Here is a 22,029-nt window from a genome sequence, read left to right on the forward strand (position 1 = left end):
TGACTCAGGACCCCTGACATTGTGAGGATAGTACTATGCATACAATTTCAGTACACTAGGATGACCAGAATGTACATTGTTTTGGCTCAATTTAATTAAAAACAATAACCCTTAATCAAAATGGCTCTTACGTCTATTAACCAAACCAGTTCTGAAATTTATATAATAAAGATGAATGAAATTAAAATCAAAATTTATGATGAGAGAAAATTAGAGAATGTAAATACATGTACATTTATAAGAATTGAATTCTTATTTTTGGATGTCGTTGGTCATATGACAGCACCTGCCCATGCTGATAAATTATCATACTGCACTTAAACATGCGGTATTCAATTTGTCAGCATAGCCATGTACTTTATAACATAATTATGACCCACAACATCTAAAAATAAGAACTCAATGCTGAAATAAAGCCTCATCTTTAGTAATTCATACAATATGTGACACATTTTTAAAAAAAATAAAAGGCCAAGTTCAAGGTCACAAAGTCAACAGCCCTTATATAGATTTCATAAATATATGTAATATGTAATTTATTTTGGAAAGTAATTCAAAGATCAAGTTTAAAATCAAAAGGTTGTAGTATTTCACAAAAGATTGGACTTTAAGCTATACATGTGCAGTAAGTCAGATCTTTAATAACTTTTCAATTCTAAGAATATGGGATATGACAAATGACAGACAGACAAAACATACCAGGTCTGTCAAGGCAAAGTGATCCCTAAGTGTCACTCTATTTTTCAGGCTACAGTACAGAAACAAATTAGAAGTGAACAACACAAAATATGAACATGCAAATCATGATTTGATTTGCACAGGTAAATATATATCAAGATAAAATGCAGCTAAAAGAAAGAATTCTCTAATCACAAAATATGTAGAAAAAGGAAATACTGCATGTGCAAAAATGTCTTGAACAGGAGTATTAATACAAGATTCGATAATTAAACACTTATAGATGATATAAAGATGTGAAAATGCACTGCACTGTGAATACTGCAACTCATAATTATACTGAACAAAGTGGGAAAAAATCCATGCAAAAAAGACCTACAAAATTGTGATTAGCCAAAAATATAAAGATTACCAGTAATTTGGGACCACATTTTTAATCGTCAATCTCCTTGTGGATCAAACTGTTCAGTATAATTATGTAGGTCACAGTGGTATAATTTCCTCAGGTGTAAGATGGAATTTTAGAAGCCTGCTAGAAATAATTAATATATAGACTAAATTTCCACTACATCGTGATATTTTTTTTTTTTTACAAAAACATTCTAAAATTTGAAATAAAATACTCATTCTATAGCATATATATTTCTGCTGTTTATTTTGACAGTAGAATTCTCAGGCCATCTTTAAAAAATTGTTTGGTTGCCCTCTCTTACTAACTGGCTAAAAATGGCCTGACTCAAAACTTTTTTTATTCTCTAAGAAACAATTATTTTTTTATGCATTCTGGAAAAAAGATTTTGAAAATTCAGCATTGATGTTGAAATTTTCTAAAGGAAAACAATTCTCAATTATCTACCGACCAAATGTTGGGAGAGGGTGAACAAACATTATTTTAAAGCTGGCCTTAGTTCTGCGTGCATTTTTTTTCGTTGTTGTTGGTCTTGCTTTTTTGAGGGGTTTCACTAAATACTGAAATAATTTCACTTTACATTTTCACTTGACAGTGATTATTCCTTCCTTACTTATAGTACTTTCATCATTAATGACTATATCATGATCTGGAGATCAATATAAATGTATATTCATTGAAGACATAGCATATTAACTTACCAAAAACAAACTAACAAAGCCATCTTATAATAACAATTGGAAAAAACAAGGTCAGCAATACTTAATCATTGCAGAGCAAAATTAATGATGTATATTCCTATAGCTGTAAACAAAGTAAAAAGCTGAATATTCATTCACTGACATGAAAGAAAATCAATTTTATGGATGACAAAGAACAAAATTATGTAAAATCACAAATGCCCTTTCTGAACAATATCAACATCCTTAGTAATGTTCCAGGTAGTAGAATCATTTGGTTTTTTCTGATTGGATATTGAGCTGGTAGCACAATCTGATTGGATATTGAGCTGGTAGCACAATCTGATTGGATACTGAGCTGGTAGCACAATCTGATTGGCTACTGAACTGGAGGTACAATCTTATTGGCTACTGAGCCAGTGGCACAATCTGATTGGCTACTGAGTGGTGGCACAATATGTTTGGCTACTGAGCCGGAGGCTTAATCTGATTGGCTAATGAGCCAGAGGCACAATCTGATTTGCTACTGAGTGGTGGCACAATGATTGGCTAATGGGTGGTTGAACAATCTGATTGGCTACTGAGTAGTGGCACAACATGACTGGCTACTGAGCTGGTGGTAAATTGAAGTACCACATGGGGGTGTCATTTACCACAACCTTATGTAATGGTTAATGAAGTTGATTGTAATAAATTCCTTGATTATAAAGTTGGCCTATCTACCACTGCAGCTTAATGAACATTATATAAAATACATTTATTTAAGGCTCATCATGAAATAAATGAAAAGAACCTGAAATAAATATTGTTAATTTACATTTGATAAAACTCGTGATAGCCTAGGCCCCAGAATCATGAAACAAACACTCATAAGTCAAAGTTTCAGTTGATATTTGGTATAATTATGAACTAAACATATGCAAAATTTGAAATACAATCCTAAATTATGTTTTATTTTGTCTGTTTGATAACTTTGATTCCTTCATCACTTTAACACAATATGAAAATTCTTACTTGCATGCTAGTCTAAATGGTTTCATGACCCTATGGGTCCAGTTTTATAGAGAATTGCTCACATTTGCAGCTTACATTGTCTTCCTTAAAAAAAACATTCTAGCAATAGATGGTGCCATACTTTCTATCTGTCTACTAGTATTCAGCATTGTCAGCTACTGTAAATATTGAAAGTTACTTACAGGGGTAATTAAGACAAAACCCACAAAAAGAAATCTTTCTCAAAGTATCCTTGCATACTAAGGCTTCAGTTTTTTAATTTCTTGGTTTACAGATTTTTTTTCCCTAAAAATTAGGGTCGGTCAGGAGAAATAAAAATAAAATGAAGCTTTCGTTTTTGATGACAGCAATGCAGGTACATGCAACAATGTCAGGAAGCAAAAACGATCCTAAATTATTTTATAAGTATTTATTTCATTCAGACAACTCTTTTTTCATGATGCCATACCAGCTTTGTCAGCAGGGAGAGGTTTTGAAAATCTGGGAGTCTTGTATGTACACCCACAACTAGTACCTCAATTTTAAAACACTTTAAGACCCCCTCACCCCCCCCCCCCAATAAAAAAGTGAGATGAATTTATGAAATTTTGTAATTAAATTCCAAACAAAATAAATGTAGGTCAGATCCAGCATCCAAAGCAAGTCCAGTAGTGTGCATCCTTAGATGTATCATCCATGCAAGTTTGGTCAATATAGGGCTTATAGTTACCTGGAAATGAGACCTGGCTCCAAAAACTTTATTTAACCTGCTCCAAGAACTTTGACCTGCTCCAAAAACATTAACCTGGTCATTCTTCAGCTGAAATTGCAGCATCTGAAACCTTGACTGGTACAATGAAACATACTAGAAGCATTGTCCATGCACCTCTGATTAATATAGGGCATAGAAATACTTAAAAAGAAATCTGCTCCAAAAACTTTAACCTGGGATGCCAATGCCGAGGGTATTACATAAGCTCCCCCAACTTCGTTGAGGATAGCTAAAAAACTGTGGCCTAATGCGATATTTATTTTATTCAGCATTAACAGTTCATTACCATTATAATGAGCTACTCCAATGCTCATGCATTGTTAACAATTCATACATTTAACAAAAGCACTCCCTGGCCTGTTATAAACAGAGAAAATAAACAATCCTGACAGAGACCAAAACTGCCAAAGTTTCTCCAAATGTGTTGTTGAAATCCAGTGTTTACTATGTCTTAAATCTCACAATTGTAAAGTTATGACGTCTAAACTGCTAAACTATGAGATCATAGCCTATGACACTTTGTTATGAAGAGACAGAAGCAAAGGGAAAATCAAAGAAAAAGTAATAAAAAACAGAAAATTCAATATTTTGTAGTTGGATTTGGAATTATTTCACTCAAGAGAAAGTTATCATATTTGAATGATTTTTTATATTTGTGTAGATATTTATGTGAATTTTAATAAAACATATCTTATTTGGGAAAACAAAGAGAGATAACTCTATAATTTTGGTAAAACTTGTGTTTTGCGCTATAGAAATCAACGGAAAACAGAAATTATTTTTAAAACTTTGATCCCCCATTGTGGCCTCACCTTTACCCCCAGGGGATATCATTTGAACAAACTTAAATCTTAACTACCTGAAGATGCTTCCATATTAATATGACTAATCATGGCTTTGTTGTTCTTGAGAAGATTTTTAAAGATTTTCCTATATATTCCTAATATGTAAAACTTTGAATTGTCCATTGTGGCCCCATCCTATCCCTGGGGGGTCATGATTTGAAAAAATCTTAATCTACACTACCTGAGGATGTTTCCATATAAATACGACCAATCATGGCTTTGCTGTTCTGGAGAAGAAGATTTTCAAAGATTTTTCCTATATATTCCTATGTAAAACTTTGATCATGTCCATTGTGGCCCCACCCTACACCCAGGGGTCATCATTAAAACAATCTTGAATCTACACTATGTAAAGAAGGTTTCCTATAAGTTTGAAATTTTTTGGCCTTAAGTGGTTCTTGAGAAGAAGATTTTTAAAAGATGCCACCAAATGTTCACTATTTCTAAATTATCTCCCCTTGAAAGAGGCGTGGCCCTTCATTTGTATAAATTTAAATCCCCTTCACATAAGGATGCTTTGTGGCAAGTTTGGTTAAAATTGGTTTGGTGGTTCTTGAGAAGAAGATGAAAATGTGAAAAGTTTACGATGACAGACAATTGGACAATTTCAATCAGAAAAGCTCACTTGAGCCTTTGGCTCAGGTGAGCTAAAAATACAAAAAGATTGATAATTGTTTTAATATAAGGGTCAAATTCTCACAAAAACACAATGATGAAAAGTAACATGAAAGTTGGATAGCACTGCTTGTAATGTCACATTGTTATGACTGCATAATTTTAATATCCTGTATTTAAAAGAGAAACTAGGAATAAGTAATAACATTACAATTGCATACTAACATTTTCGAGAAAAGTGTTTTTATCTGTCAACATACATGAGGTTATCTTGATATCTTTTTTTCAACATCGGGGGAATTTGGCCAACCAAAGGGGAGAAAATCCTCTTTCATACATAAAACATAATGTCACATGTTAACATTTTCAATTTGAACTTACACTAAATTAACAATTGCTGCATGCTTTAGAAAGAAAATTCATACCTTTGACTGACTTTAATTGGTTGCCAACCATCTGCTTAGCAATGAATGCTGCCATTTTTTTGTTACTATGCCCTTCTCTATGGCAACAATGGCTACTGCTTTCTAATTCTTCTCACATCAGCAGCAAGTAATCTGATGAAAGAAAATAAACATGTTTACACAAGACAACCTTTTTCCTTGCCTCATTCCTACAGACAACATTTGTCTTGCAAGGAACAAATACAAACTGAAATCAATGAGGGCTTGATTGATTAAATGCAAATGACTAGAGAGGACAAACAACTGTCGTGCACACGATGTTAAATATAAATATATATAAAATGTCATTATCTTTTATCATTGTATATTTATTAGCATTGTTAGTGACTCCTCAGTCCAAACAAGTATGGTCATTGAACCATTGATGCTTGAGTTTTTTTGGTACCTTTATAGATGAAAGACAACTGTCTAGTTAATAAATATCCATTTCACTTTTAACTCTTTAACTTGGCAAAAAAAGGCTTAGAATATCTGAATGCAAATTATGATGAGATTTTAAAGAATAACAGTTATGTACTGTAGATTCCTTATTTTACATGTCAAGTACTTAATATGGCGAAATGCCTCGTACATGTCATATTATTAGAACAGGAATTCGCAATTAGACTGTTGAGTTAGATTTTTTACATTTAGTTCAGCAATATTAAAATAAAAGGTTTTTTTTAATTTCTTCAGAGTACCGGTATAATACTGTTTTTCATATGTGATAATAAGTTCCTCATGTACATATTTAGGAATCTACAGTACTTTAAGTCTGGTAAATCTACATACATGTATATCAACTGAAAAGATATATTATATGAACCATTTAAGTTTGAATTCTACATTTGTTATAATAATTCTCTCTAGTGAATGACTACATGTATATGGTACACTAGCTTCTTTTTGCTAACTTGAATAGACTTCACACTCCTATTAATTAGATAGAAAGTGTCACACATTTCCTAAATGTGGCTTCTTGGTGTCCATTATGTATTGATTGCAACATTACATATAATTAATTTGAACAACTGGTTTGGACAGAGCATGTTTTCTATTGATCTTTCCAGTAGCCCTGAGTCTCTCAGTAATGGAGGGACTCACAGCTAAACCATCAATTGATTGTAATGTAAAATTGATTATGTCATCTTTTCAAACTTTAAACTGTCTCTAGCGATCCAAAATTGTAGCCTGATTTTTGAAGCCAGAATTTGTACCAACTTGAAAGATTGATTTTTAAGTTGCATTTTGTTATAACAGTAGGGTCAGAGTTCTCTTGGGAAATATCAAATGTTTCTGAATTCTAGAGTCCAACAACCACTCAATCATGCCAGGAATGTTTTGTACATGACATTTTAATCAAACTGACTGTACTTTCATTTGATTTTTTTTTTCCAGAAAAACAAACTGCAGTTTGACTTATTATGTGTATTTTATTTATTCTTGATTTAAGATTTCAAGGTACATTGTATGATTGTAAAGCAGCCTTCTATTGAGTACCAGTAAGGCAAACACATATTTTATATTGGAATTTGTGGGCATTATAAGAATTTAGTGGAAGACTACAGGCCTCTTGGTGGCAGTGTGGATGTGTATTAAGAACTACTCACATTGGAAGTAACTCTGGCCCTTCTATTCCTCATTAGCAGATTATTTTCCCTATATATTTTTATGTAAAACTTAGATCACATATTGTACGTAGCCCAACCCTTCTCCAGGGGGTCATGATTTTGAACAAACTTGAATCTACATTACCTGAAGGTGCTTTCACATTAATATGACTAATCATAGCTTTGCTGCTCTTGAGAAAATTTTTTTTTTCTTATATATTCAGATGCAAAACTTTGATCTCCAAGTTCATTGTACTTGGCCCAGTCCTGACCCTGCGGGTCATGATTTATTTGAACAAACTTGAATCTACACTTTCTACCCGAGGATATCGATATGACTTTTCATGCCTTTGCTGTTCTTGATAAGAATTTAAATTTTTTTCCATATATATTCCCAAGTTGAACTTTGATTGCCAAATGTGGCCAAGTAACCTTACCCAATTTGAAAAAAAAAATACAAGCTACCTGAGGATGTTTCCATATAGATATGACTCATCATCAGTTTGCTGTTCTTGAGAAAAAGATTTTTAAAAATTTTTAACTATGTATTCCTTTGTAAATCTTTGATTGCCCATTGTGGTCCAACCCTACCTGCAGGGGTCATGATTTGAACATTTTTTAACTTGAATACACTGTTTGAGGATGTTTCAGTAAAAATATGACTCACCACTGGGTTGCTGTTCTTGAGAAATTTTTTTTCAAGATTTTAACTAGTATGTATTCCTATGTAAATCTCTGACTGTCCATTGTGGCCCCATTCTTCCCCCCAGGAGTCATGATTTGAACAAAATTGAATCTACGTTCAGGGTTTGAAGTTAACAGTTGCCCACTCACAATTTGTGACTAATGTTCCATGTGGGCGACTTAAAATTACGTTCAAGTTGTCCACATGGCGATTAGAAAATTTACGATAGTATATATTTGTTTTTCAATTTTATCCGAATGTTTTATATTTTTCTCTTGAAAAATTTCGTAATCAGTAAAGTGCTTTATAATTACTCGTAAGAAGTACTTATACATAAAATTAAGTGTCTAAGTGATTGTGTCGGGCACAATGTGGCATCGACGGGTCAATGAGCCCAAGAAACCAAAAAGTACTGTTGTTATTTGTGAATGAAAACGTGCCATGTGCTCTATATATGATATTGAATGATCATATCAATCTTCATAAACAGAAGCGTTCCACTTCAAATTTAAATAAGTCGTGCATAATGTTACAATGGATAGAAAAGAAACATGAAGCATATGATTAAAAAAAACGAAAAATGGGGTCGTTGTTTATAACTGTGAACAACGACAGACAATGGACAAATTTTGATCAGATTGAAAGCTCACGAGCCTTTGGCTCAGGTGAGCTAAAAACTATTTATAAACAGAATTTGTTGATGCTGAATTTCAAAAGTATCCTCCTCGATCTAAATCTTATAAACAAACCCTTCCAATACAATGACCAAATCTTGCATCGTTTTCATTGATTCTGGCATTGCAACATCTACAATGCTCTAGACTCTGAATAGCAAAATCTATAAATGTAACAACCGTAGGATTATATCATTTCATCAATTAATTGAATTTACAGTCTTTGTATGTCTTGCACTAAAATAACTTTGAAGGGAAATAATGACCAGAACCACTAATTAGTAAAACTTCTATTTCAACTGTAGGCTTTTATTGAGTTGGTATAATAATCTTTCTATGTATATTCTTACTCAGGGTAATGGTCTGTGTACAAGAATGCATATTCATGACTTATTCCTGCTGCAGTGGCTTATCAGCAGCACCAGAGTTTTCATTTTGTCTGCTATATAATTATCGTTTTGGTCCTCTCTGATCAATAATGCTAATCAAACTATGTCATTTTTTTGCTTGTTAAGAAAATAGGTGAATGCACTGCACACATCAGACTGAGGTTTTTTTTGTGGAGATTGCCTAATTACCCGATAATGCAATTTGCTTGTGTTCTGGCACTTGTTTACCTGCACTGGAACTGAGAAGAAATTCCCTTTATGGCAAGGCCTTTTATGCAATACTAGTAATAGATGGGGATTCTGAAAAGAATCATTAGTGTGTTGTGCAGAATTTTACTAATTATTGTCCATTAGACTTAAGGAGGTTGGATCCTGCCATCAAAAGTAATGAGAATTTTTTATCAAGTATATTTTCTGAATTTATACACACAGCTTAATTAAAAATCAAAACAAAAAATGGGGGTCAATGCGCTTCTTTTAGCGCTACAGAGCATTTAGTTTGACCTTTTTGCACTGTAAATACGTCTTACACATAAATCAATTTTTGAAGTTTTTCCTCCAATATTTTTTATTCAAGTAAATTATGAGAACAAACACAGACTTATGTCATCTTGAATAGACACCTAAAAATTTGTGACAACGAAAAAATTTTCAAATAACTCCGCATGTTCAATTATTTGACCTTTTTGCAATCAAAAAATTTCATTTTTCTGGCATTAAAAATTTAACAAGCAAAAATATCATTTGAAAGTAATGACATTTTACTGAATTTAAGAAGAATGGTTAAAAGTATCTTATATATTCAGAAAAGAAAATAAGAAGTGGGGGTCTGTGATGTTAATTTTTAGATATTACTAAAATAGTGCTAATTTTAAGCTTAAAATAGGGATATTTTTTTCTTGACTTTCAAAATATATTTGCTATATTTATTAAATATGATGATAAAATTCATGACAGTTTATTTGATATATAATTTAGGACTAGTATAAAACAGTTCACTTCACAAAATAACTCTGTGTGCAGACTGCATGGAGAAATAGGAATTCAAACTTAACATACTTTAAATACTTCGAAAGACAAAAAATGACCATTTTCTTCTAAAAAACCTTCTGCCACAAAATATAGTTCCTCACTTAATGCTTTTGGTATGGAATTAAGTCATGGAGTTTTAACTGAATATAGTTTAATTGGCATTGTAGAATCCAAAATTATTGTATGAATTAAAACTTTACGCAGAATTTTTGAAATATAGGGTAAGACATAAATCTGCTCAAAAGCTCAGGAGCGAACCTCGTTAACACTTTTTGTGATCAGAGTACAGTATGACCCATATACAGTGCAGGAAACTAATTTTGTTACAGCATCTATGCTGATTTGAATGCTTCCTTTGCTTGCTGATTTGAATGCTTCCTTTGCTTGCTGATTTAATGCTAGTAATCCTTATCCTGATGCTGTTTTATAATTAGGTCAATGCTACCGGAAGTAGCATCATGCTACCGGAAGTAGATAATGAATTTCAGCATTGCCGTTTAAAGCAATAAAAGTTCCTTTACAATTATTTGATCATAATATCTCACTATGTATCAATAATGTGAATACTTTAACCAATGTTTTTTCCCTTGTTTTTTAATTTTTTACTGAATTAAAACTCATTGATTTTCTGATGCTAGTAGGATAATGCTGATTTTATGTAGGTCAATGCTAGTTTTATCCTTTGCTTGCTGATGCTGATCCTGGTAATGCTGTTTTTTAAATGCTGATGCTGATGCTAGCTCGATCCTGATGCTACTAATGCTTATGCTGATGCTGGTTAATGTCACAAAATTAGTTCCCTGCACTGTACCAGTATATTAGATTATGATGAGTAAGGCCAGCTGATATAACATGTTATTCCTATATCTACTTTTTATTAACTTTTATTCTCTTTATCAACATATGACAGATTATAGCAGACATTGAAATATCAAAAGTAAATAAATATTTTACAAATTTGAGGAATTCATTCCATATACAAAAGTACCGTTTCAATATCTATATTTCACAACCTTTACATATATAATATTTAGCCCTCTCTTAAATTGATTTGAAATCCTTCACTTATCCTGGGTTGCTTGATATAAAGGAATTACAGATATGCCTTAAAAGAAAGCCATCACAGAACACGACAAATTGGATGGCATTTTCCATGCTCCTTACTTGTCAGAAAATCTGACTACAGGCAATCAAACGATTCGCTAATTGTGACAAAATCAATACGAGACAATAATTGTCTATTACAGTGACACTCTATGTGTTACCTGATAAAAACATTCAGAGACATTGTCAACAGTCATTTCAAAAGCTATACTTTGATCTTCCTACAAAGTTCCTGCCAACACGATGATGCAGTTAGTAAACAGAATTCAGAAAGCAAATAGTGATATGTGTTATAAGCTTAATATTGTTACAGTCTCAACACTGAAGCAGATTAGGCCTACAGTTTATTTACTGTGAAGTATAACAATAGCTGTACCAAAAATAATGCAATCTGACACAGCAATGGTACACCTGTACTAATTCCATAACATTAACTAAATAGTCCTAGCTTTTTTGTACTGAACAGAAGATGAATAAAGTGACTGTAATGTGATACTGCAACATGTTTTTTCAATCCAAGAGCTTTTATGAGTTTTCACTTAGAAGAGTCTTTGCAAATTGTTTTTCAAGGTTTTGTCATTCTAGACCAACCATTTGACAGTCTGGGAGACAACATTTCCTGTCTAGGTTAACATTTAAAGAAGGAAATCTTTATACTTTCCAAAACAAAAGAAGTGCTTGCAATTGCAGTAACATTGGGTAATGTGCTTATCTGAACCAGTAAAGAAGGATAGATATTGAATTTAATTATTCTGGCAGATGTGAAGATATTTTTGTGAATCATTCTCTTTATCAAATCAATATAATCAATAGCTGGGAACCTATATCACGAAACATGACTGTCAAGTTTGAAAGCCATCATCAATTATTTACTTTGGGTTTTTTTTTATGATATTTAGAACTGTCACAAATGAAAGTTACAACTTTATTAATAATTAATTTAAAAAAAATCAGATCAAATAGCAACCCTTCAAAACTTGCTTTTTTGTGCATCATTTAAGATTATTATTCTTTCAAATTCACTTCTTTTATAGAATAAGGAGAATTAAGCTTTAAGGCTTAAAAGTATCAAATTTGGATCAAAATAAATGAAAGATATCAAGGTGAATTTATGCAAAAACCAAGGGCATACCAAAAAATATTTTTATCCTCAGTAAAATTTATTCAAAGAAGAAAATTAGCAGCTTATATATCATCTAGGCCAAATTTTGATATCAAGAACAAAAAATAAAGAAAAAATTTTATTAATTAAAGATGGATAAGACAGTGCATGAAACTCACTATAAAAAGGCTTGTCGAACATGTAGTCCTATATTTTCAATAATAAAAGCATATTATATTTTACTAAAGATTTATTCAAAATTTGTCAGCCAGTTTTATATTGAGGTAATCCGATCCTCAGGTTCCGAAAATCAGCTTTTCAGTAATTGAAAATTCTCACAAAAATGTCTTGGATGTCACAGAATAACATGTATTTACCCATGGTATTTCTTCAAAGTTCATCACTAAAGTTAATCATATTACATGTATATAAGGAAAATTATCAGATCTCAAATATATTTTCAGTAAATGCGAATAAAAGCACCAGCTATGGATTTTCTACTTGAAAACTGATCAACAAATATATTTTTGGATTCAAAATTATAGGTATCAATCCAGGCATTTGGAGAAAATTGCATGTTTTGCACACTTATACAGTATTTTAGTTCTTTTATTTACTTCAATTGTTATAAAATACATAGTGTAAAAAGTTTTTGTTAGCTGATTGCAAGACATCCCAGATCACTTCTAATTTTATATCATGTTAATAAGCACCAGGATCTAATGCTACATCGAAGGAAATTTGATTTCTCTAAAAATGAATTTATTTTTGTAATTTTGTGGGGTACAGTCATGCCAACTTTTTATAATATCATTTCTAAGACTTCAAAGAACCTTAAATCATATTGAGATGCATAAAATGAAAATTGTTGCAAGAAAATATTTCAATTTCAAGCTTCATTTGGAGGCTTTTTTAACTAAATAATAGATTTAAGAGTTATCATTCCTAGCTGAGGATCAGATATCCTTAAACTTAACCTTTGGGCCTGCTGGCTTACCTAGAATTTCAAACACTGGATTTAGGACTTAAAAGTTTTATCTGCCTATGATATTTTTATATATAACTGTGTTTCATTTTAACTTGCTTTCTATTAAAAATACAAAATGTAAAGTACTTTATAAATAGAATTTAAGAATATTCAAAATAAATACATAAAATGAAATTAAAAATTAAATATTCAAAATCTAAAATGCATGGAAAAATCTCAGTGTACCTTGTATGAAACACATTCTGCATATAATAAAAACTTATCCCCCCCCCTTTTTTTCATTAAATCACTTATATGATTCTTAATTCCATTAAAAAAAATGTACCGGTATTTTATAAAAAGAACATGTTTATACTTTTCTCACCAGTGTGCATCATTTCCATTCCCTATATAATACACATTCCAAATCTAAATTTAATTACATAACACTTACTAAAATCTTGATAACAGAAGAAGTGCTAAGAAGCAATTAAAAACCCCTTTGAAAAAAAAAAACTTACTTGCGATTAAATTAAAGTAGTTATTCCCAAAAACATGAAACAAATTAGAACCGACTGCTGAAAGTGTGTAACTAATATAAAACCCAGTTGTGTGATCAATACACAATATTGCAAATACACTCAGGGGGCCAGCAATCAATAGGCCCTGAGATAGAAGCTTAGTTGGGACAGTGGAATAGGCTGCTCCACACAATAGGAACCTCTGAAGCAATCAATGCCACTGGATACAGTTTTACTTCATATTGCTTCATGCATCAGATCCCAAAATCCAATTTGTAAATTTGTATTGAATATTTAGAAAGTGGTTTTAACTTGACAAGAGGTCTCTATCATCATGATGCTACTCGATGGACTGTTACATGTATTATGCGCCACTCTAAATATACACAGCTGTATAATATTTTCCTCTTGAGATTTTGAAATGTACTTAAGTCTATTGACAGGTTCTCCTGATGTGAATAATAAACAATGGAACCAAAGATTAACAGTAATGTAAACATTTATACTTAAATGACAATCCTGTAAACATTTGTATTTATACAAATCTTTTAAAATTATATATTTACATTCATTGTAATTTTCTCACAACATTCAACACCCTATAACACATGCCAAACCTTGTCACTTCCCAGTAGAGTACAAATTAGGAATTATATGCATTTTATGTAAAACTCTAAGAACATCAAAATTTATATCGTTTTATATATGCACTTATTCATAAATATCTCCCCTACGAAGAAGGCATGGCCCTTCATTTGAACAAATTTAAATTCCCTTTACCCAAAGATACTTTGTGGCAAGTTTGGTTGAAATTGGCCCAGTGGTTCTGGAGAAGAAGAAATCAAAAAAAATTTACATCGACGATAACAATGACAATGGACAAATTTGATCAAAAAGCTCAACTGAGCCTTCAACTTAGGTGAGCTAAACAAGAGCTAAACAAGAGGCCCATGGGCCACAACACTCACCTGAGTCACTATGGCCCTGCTGTTCATTCCTATGTAAAACTCTGATCACATTCTGTTGCCCTACCCTAACACCAGGGTCAAAATTTGAACAAATTTGAATCTACACTACCTGAGAATACTTCCATATAAATATGACTGATCAAAGCCTTGCTCACAGTTCTTGAGGATTTTTTAATGACCCCACCCTATTTTTGCCTTTCTTGATTATCCCCTCATGGGAGAGGGTTTGGCCCTTCATTTGAACAATTAAGAATCCCCTTAACCCAAGGATTTTTTGTTCCAACTTAAGAAGTCAAAATGTATAAAAGTTTACAGATGGATGGCAGATGGATGCTGGACAATGGGTGAAGAGAAAAGCTCACTTGAGCTTTCAGCTCAGGAGAGCTGGAAAGTCCAACATTTACAATGTTTTCTTGAGCAGTCCAAAAAAAAAAATGTGAGACACAGAGTGAGATATTGGACCTATTGATGAGATATTGAACTGCTTACGTCACACTATGGGCGGGATCAACTATATCTTATTTGCATAAGTTGATGTTCAACAGTTCTGGAATTGACCAAGTTTAATCCATACTGGCATAGTGCGGTTAAACAAAATTTACATCATCGAAGCCTTCAAAAGATATGCCCAAAAAAGTAAAAGGTATAACAAAACATTTATTGAATGGGTTCTTGGGTAAAATGCGTTTTGCTAAATTCTCAAACTAAACTATCTGCCTGAGGCTGTTAGGCCTCAGTCAAACAGTTTGGTTTGGGGTCTGACAAAAAGCATTTTGCCCTCAATCCCAGTCAATAAATGTATTCAAGTTTGAATTGCAAACTTACGTTCACATTACTCCGGGCAGTTGAACATACAGACCCAAACCAATATTATATACATGTATACTAGTATCTGAAGGTGATCAATATTGGAAAATAAATATCAAATGTTATTTTATAAATAAGGAGGCTTCTTTTAAATCCAAGATCATTACTATGCAGTTGAAGAAAACAAAAGAGTCAAATATAGACTTGAAGGCAATTAATGAAATCATACATTAAATCTTTCTTGTGATGCAAATGAAGCAACATCTGTCTGTTATGTATAAATTAACAATTTTATACAGTTCATTCTGTGCATAAGATATACATCTATTCTCATATATCAATAAGTTTTTATAAATAAGACTAATAAATCTGAAAACATGCCAATATTATACAATACAAATATTATACAAATATAGCCCTTTTATGAGGTCAATCCATAAATATATATTGACTTAACAGAAGTTGATACTAGTATATCTACGGATTGACCGAAAGAAAGGGCTACATTTGTTATATTATTTTTAAAAGATACCAGTAGACAAAATTTTGAAAATAATGGGAACATATTAGTTGAACATCTTAAGACACAGTGAAAAATAATAATAACTAGTCATTGAGATCTCATTGCAAGCAACGAGTAGGTCTTTCGTCCAATTTCCCTTAAGATCTTTGTTGGGTTAGTTAGATTGATAAAAGAAGGAAGAACTACAGATGAGTTAAAGAGGCACATGAATTTAAAAAAATTTGTTTAGAAGCACACAAAAGAGTGAGGTCAATCAATTCTTAACAACTTCCGGTTCTTTTTCATTCACTTTCAGTGTGACCAGAAGTGCTCAAAACGACTTTAATTTCCACATTGAGCATGTAGGAATCATCCCTGAAACTTTCGTTGAAAAATACTCAATTTTAGACCACTTACGGTTTGGACAAATTATGCTTGCGATGGAAATGGTCAGACATGAAGCACTTTTTAAAACTTTATTATGAACATTTGCATTCATTAAAAATGACTTTATATTTGATCATTTCTGAGAAAACGTCCAGACAAAACTTCATTTGAAAAACTGAAAATCGTTTACTCCCTCGTAGGTTTTGAATTTTATAGGTGATTTTAAACGTAGAATTAACTTTGGACAGCCTAAAGTATGTAAAGTACATGATGAGAAATATACTCTAACAAGAGGCCCAAGGGCCATAACGGTCACCTGAGTACAACAATATAGAGGATCCATAAACTGATAAATGAAGCTTTAATTGTTGCCCAATAGCAAGAAAATTAGTACGATTAATTGGTCTAGTATCTTTCTATCTGTCCCCCATTTATCACTATTACCATGCAGACTTTTAACAAAATGTCTATATTATTACCTCTCACATTGGCCTCACTTGGCCTTTGAAGAACATTTAAGAAGATAAGTTATTTTTGTTTCATTTTTATTCATCTATTATTTCCAATTCTACCTGATTATTAAAACTATGAAAGTACTTTTACATTATACAATAAATGTTCTTGCATAATTCTCTTATCCTATTAACCTTTCAAATACATTATCTACAGTGATTAATTATCAAAAGTGAATGGCAAAGGGGAATAACTTCACTCAATAGAATACAAATTAATAGAGCCCTGGCCAGGACCAGAACACTTGACTAAATGGTCCAGATGTTGAAAATTTACAAATTTGGAATAGGTACTCTCATCATCATAACTATGCAATTAGTTGAAGATTTTCAAAGAATTCACACATTTTCACTATATTATCAAATAGAGCCCACCCCCCTCTTCAGAGAAACAACAGAACCCCTGGGACCACAAGTTTTAAAAATTTTGTAAAAGCATCCTTGCTCATCATAACTATACACTTGTTTCTTTGCTTTATAACCAGGAGTAGAAAAAAATATTTTGAAAGAAATTATGAATTTTCACTATATAATCAATAAAGTCCCCCCCCCCCTTCACCAGAACCCCTGACCCAAGGGCCATGAAATTCACAATTTTGGAAGAGGCAGCCATGCTCATTATAACTATGTACTTAGTTACTTTATTTCATACCCAGGAGCAGAGGAGAAGATTTTCAAAGATTTAATTCATTTTCACTATATAATCAATAGAGCCCCAACCTAACACTAGAACCCCTGACCCAGGGGCCATGAAATTCTCAACTTTCGAAGAGGCACTCTTGCTTATCATAACTATGTACTTAGTTAGTTTATTTAATACCCAGGATCAGAGAAGAAGATTTTCAAAGAATTAATGCATTTTCACTATAAAATCAATAGAGCCCTGCCCTAACACCAGAACCCCTGACCCAGGGGCCATGAAATTCACAATTTTGGAAGAGGCACTCTTGCTCTACATAACTATGTACTTAGTTAGTTTATCTAATACCAAGGAGCAGAGAAGAAGATTTTCAAAGAAATAATGCACTTTCACTATATGATCTATATAGCCCCACCCTAGCACCAGAACCCCTGACCCTGGGGCCATGAATTTCATAATTTTGGTAGAGGGCTCAATGCTTATTACAATCATGCCAGCAGTTTGACTGCTTGATGTCCAGGAGTAAAGAAGAAGATTTTTAAAGATTGCATTAATTTTGATGGTTTTAGCCCCACCCCTCAGGCTCCAGGGGGGCAGGGACCATGAAATTCAAAATTTTTGTCCCCCTTCACCCATAGATGCTATATGCCAAAATTGGTTGAAATTGGTTGAGCAGTTTCAGAGAAGAAGCTGAAAATATTTAAATGTTAATGCACAACGACGGACAAAAACGGATAGCAATAGGTCACCTGAGTGACTCAGGTGACCTAAAAAGGAGGTGTGTATAAGTTCAACCATTCCAAAAACTATATGTAATTGTGCCTTGAAGATGAATTGTTTTACAATAGAATTACAAATGAAATGCAACCAAAGAAAATCAAACTTCACTGACTGCTGTGTGAAACTCACAGAGCTCATTGAAAAAAAAAAAAATATCAATTTATAACATCCAAGTCAAGACCACATTCTTTGTTATGATGAATGTATGACCATTCACAGAATATGGCAAAACAGTAAACAAACAACTGAATTCAGAAACAATTCTTGGGAGAAGACAAGCTGTGATGCTATTAAAGATATGACAAGACAATGTATGGCCATTATAAGACATACCTAAAATCAATGTAGTCTATTGTTAACATTAAGCTACATGTATTATGATATTGATACAGTCCATTCTTGCTTACACTAAGATGTGTCTGCATCATGTTGTCAACTCCAGTAACAGAGCAATTCTTTCTGTATAATTCTATATTATAGCAATGTAAAAGTACATGTACAATTAATTAGTCATCCATATGGTGTTAAACCCACCTGTAGTAATGCTATATATAGCCATAAGATCTGCAGTTCCTCCCGATCACAATAACATTGATCAAATTTTCCTTCTGTACTAATTAGTCTATTGATTTTACTGGGAGTCAAGAAGCAATAAAAAATCCATCATTCACAGTCCTTCTAGCTTTATCAAACACACACTGCAGAGTCTCTTATTACATTATAGGTTTACCCAAAGAATTCCAGTCTTACAAATTTCATCATAATGTCCATTAAAGCTTTCTCTGTGTGTTTACCTTCCTGTCTTTTCAGAAAAATATTGTCCTCCTTTACCATGGCAACCACGTATATTTGCCTGGAGACCATTTGATTGTGTAAATTATTTATCAAGTAGTTTTTTTTCTAATATCAGATTAACATGACATTGTTTTCCCATATGTGTGGATATATCTGTGACAATTTGTATATGAACTGACAGAAAGTAATTCCCAAGAAACTCATTTTTTAATTATCTATAAAATAGGATCACACTCAGTTTCTTGGGGGAATGTAATACCCCCCAAAAAAATAAAAGAGAGAAAATATGTCACAAATTCAACTAGTGCTAATTGTAACGGGAACCGTTACAGATGTTCCCCAAACGGCTCCCCAATCCCTTGTGATGCCCCATTCCCTACAAGCTTCAATAAATTAGACAATACTTTTGTAATATAGATGGACATTTTATTTTTAAGGGTATTTCATTGGAAAACTACTCCGATATAGCCATATGGGTATGAGCCAATCTAATAGCTACATTTTTTACATTAATTATCTTATAGTGTCGCACAATACATACATTTGTTTTAAATATTAAAGAATTTCATTGAAAAATAAGAGAGATGTAACCCTTTAAGTATTAGCCAATCAAAATTCAGCATACGCACATGCATGGCCTTGCATTCAATTTTGATAGTATCATAATGTAGGAGCTCTATGTCCCTATCCATGTCTTAAATTTCATCCTGTTTTGTTAAAAACCAAGGGAGTTAAAGACATTTAAAGTTTCAACCAATCAGTTTGCAGCACACCTGCATGCGCGTGTTTTCAAGAAATTTCCTATATAACATGTTGTAGCACCTTATAATATATACTTATATTCTAAATTTCAAAGTATTTTGTCAAAAAACAAGGAAATTATTGAGATTTTTGTATCAGCCAATCAGAGAAGAGCGCACATGCATGCGCGTGAGTTCACGCTAATTTGACCATGTTGTCTTGTCTAGACTACTAATATATCTTTATATTTTGAGTTTCAAAGCAATTGATCAAGAAATATAAAAGTTACGGCTTCATCAAGTATATCAGTCATTTCACTCATTGCACGCGCGCGCACGTGCATGCATGTGCGCGCAAAATGACCTTCGTTCCACACACCTACACAACATGCCTATTAACCCTAAAAAGGTTTCATGTCAATCAGATGAGTGGTTCTATGAGAACACTCCCGGACAAAAAAGTACCGGAGAAGAAAGTAGAAAAAAATAATAATAATAATAACTAGTGCTAATTGTAACGGGAACCGTTACAGATGTTCCCCAAACGGCTCCCCAAATCCCTTATGATGCCCCATTTTCTACAAGCTTCAATAAATTAGACAATACTTTTGTAATATAGATGGACACTTTATTTTTAAGGGTATTTCATTGGAAAACTACTCCGATATAGCCATATGGGTATTAGCCAATCAAATTTCAGCGCATGTGCTTGCACATGTTTTCTACATTTTTCACTTTAATTTTTTTATAGTGTCTCACAATACATACAGTTGTGTTAAATATTAAAGAATTTCATTGAAAAATAAGAGAGATGTAACCCTTTAAGTATTAGCCAATCAGAATTCAGCATACGCACATGCAGGTCCTTGCATTCAGTTTTGATAGTATTATAATGTAGGAGCTCTATGTGCCTATCCATGTCATAAATTTCATCCTGTTTTGTTGAAAACCAAGGGAGTTATAGACATTTAAAGTTTCAACCAATCAGATTGCAGCACACCTGCATGCGCGTGTTTTCAAGAAATTTCCTATATAACATGTTGTAGCACCTTATAATATATACTTATATTCTAAATTTCAAAGTATTTTGTCAAAAAACAAGGAAATTATTGAGATTTTTGTATCAGCCAATCAGAGAAGAGCGCACGTGCATGCGCGTGAGTTCACGCTAATTTGACCATGTTATCTTGTCTAGACTACTAATGTATCTTTATATTTTGAGTTTCAAAGCAATTGATCAAGAAATATCAAAGTTACGGCTTCATCAAGTATATCAGTCATTTCACTCATTGCACGCGCGCGCACGTGCATGCATGTGCGCGCAAAATGACCTTCGTTCCGAACACCTACACAACATGCCTATTAACCCTAAAAAGGTTTCATGTCAATCGGATGAGTGGTTCTATGAGAACACTCGCGGACAAAAAAGTACCGGAGAAGAAAGTAGAAAAAAAGAAAAATAATAATAATAATAATAATAATAATAAGAAACAGAGTAAAAACAATATGTTCCCAAACTTCGTTTGGGGAACATAATTACATTTTTATGTTTACAATAAATGTGTGTTTGTTTGCAATTTTATACAAAATAATGAAGCTTATACAATGTGACAGATTCCTTGAGAGACTAATATCCTAGAATGAGAATTTTTATTTGACAATAAAAGTGTAATTTGACATGGCAGAAGAAATGAAGGTCTTCATGAAGTGTGTAAATTTAACACCAGTATGGAAAGTTAGCTTAAACTTCAGACAATAAATATCTGTCAAAAATGCCTCTACAAATTACAAAATCTCAAACACGGAAGTCAAACTTCGGAAAGCTAATTGCTCTCCAAGGAGAAGAGCAATACTCTGTGAATAATGATAACAGATTACTTTTTTGCTCTTATAGCTGAAAGTCTATTTTGCTGATATTTTTTCAAAACATTTTTTAACATCAAACTCCATTCAGTATTGATTGTGCAGTAGCTGCCCAAATGAAACGCAGTGAGGATTTCTATTCAATTACGCAGAACCAAGCCTCCCATTAGTAGAGCACTGCTGTTGAGGAGTTCCCTAACATGGACAGAATTAAATTCCGTTTAATTTGAAAAGAAGCCAATGAAGAACTACGGATCAATATTCCACCAAAAATTTGCTATAAAAACTTTTTTGTGAACTTAGGATGGAGACATCACATGGCTCAAGACTGGCTTCTTTTTATGGTATCATGGCGAAGCCTGATAAACACAAATACAGTGAAAACTGTCTAAACTGACACGTGCAATCTGTTTCACTGTGAATTCTGATGTTTATTTAAATTCCCATTTTACTGTTTTCTTTGTTCTTTACACTGAGCAATCTGACACCCTGTCTATTCCAACACAAAATTTATCT

The 22,029-nt window shown here is 32.7% G+C and overlaps 1 protein-coding gene across 5 annotated transcripts in view; it reads right to left on the reverse strand.

Moving 5' to 3' along the window:
- Positions 1-22,029, reverse strand: part of LOC133180935 (complexin-like) — a 40,845-nt gene that overhangs the window by 15,942 nt on the left and 2,874 nt on the right. For 3 of the 5 annotated variants that reach the window (XM_061315401.1, XM_061315399.1, XM_061315398.1), the window contains exon 3: positions 5,418-5,549. In XM_061315401.1, coding sequence (XP_061171385.1) covers positions 5,418-5,472 — 55 coding nt within the window. In that variant the 5' untranslated portion in view covers positions 5,473-5,549. Of the gene's footprint in view, positions 1-1,090; positions 1,211-5,417; positions 5,550-13,519; positions 13,818-22,029 lie in introns of those variants that run through there. The other 2 variants (XM_061315400.1, XM_061315402.1) reach the window with 2 other exon arrangements.

Source organism: Saccostrea echinata, unplaced genomic scaffold (assembly GCF_033153115.1).
Source record: "Saccostrea echinata isolate AGI-Se365-2 ecotype Australia unplaced genomic scaffold, CSIRO_AGI_Sech_v1 ptg000008l, whole genome shotgun sequence".
Taxonomy (NCBI): domain Eukaryota; kingdom Metazoa; phylum Mollusca; class Bivalvia; order Ostreida; family Ostreidae; genus Saccostrea; species Saccostrea echinata.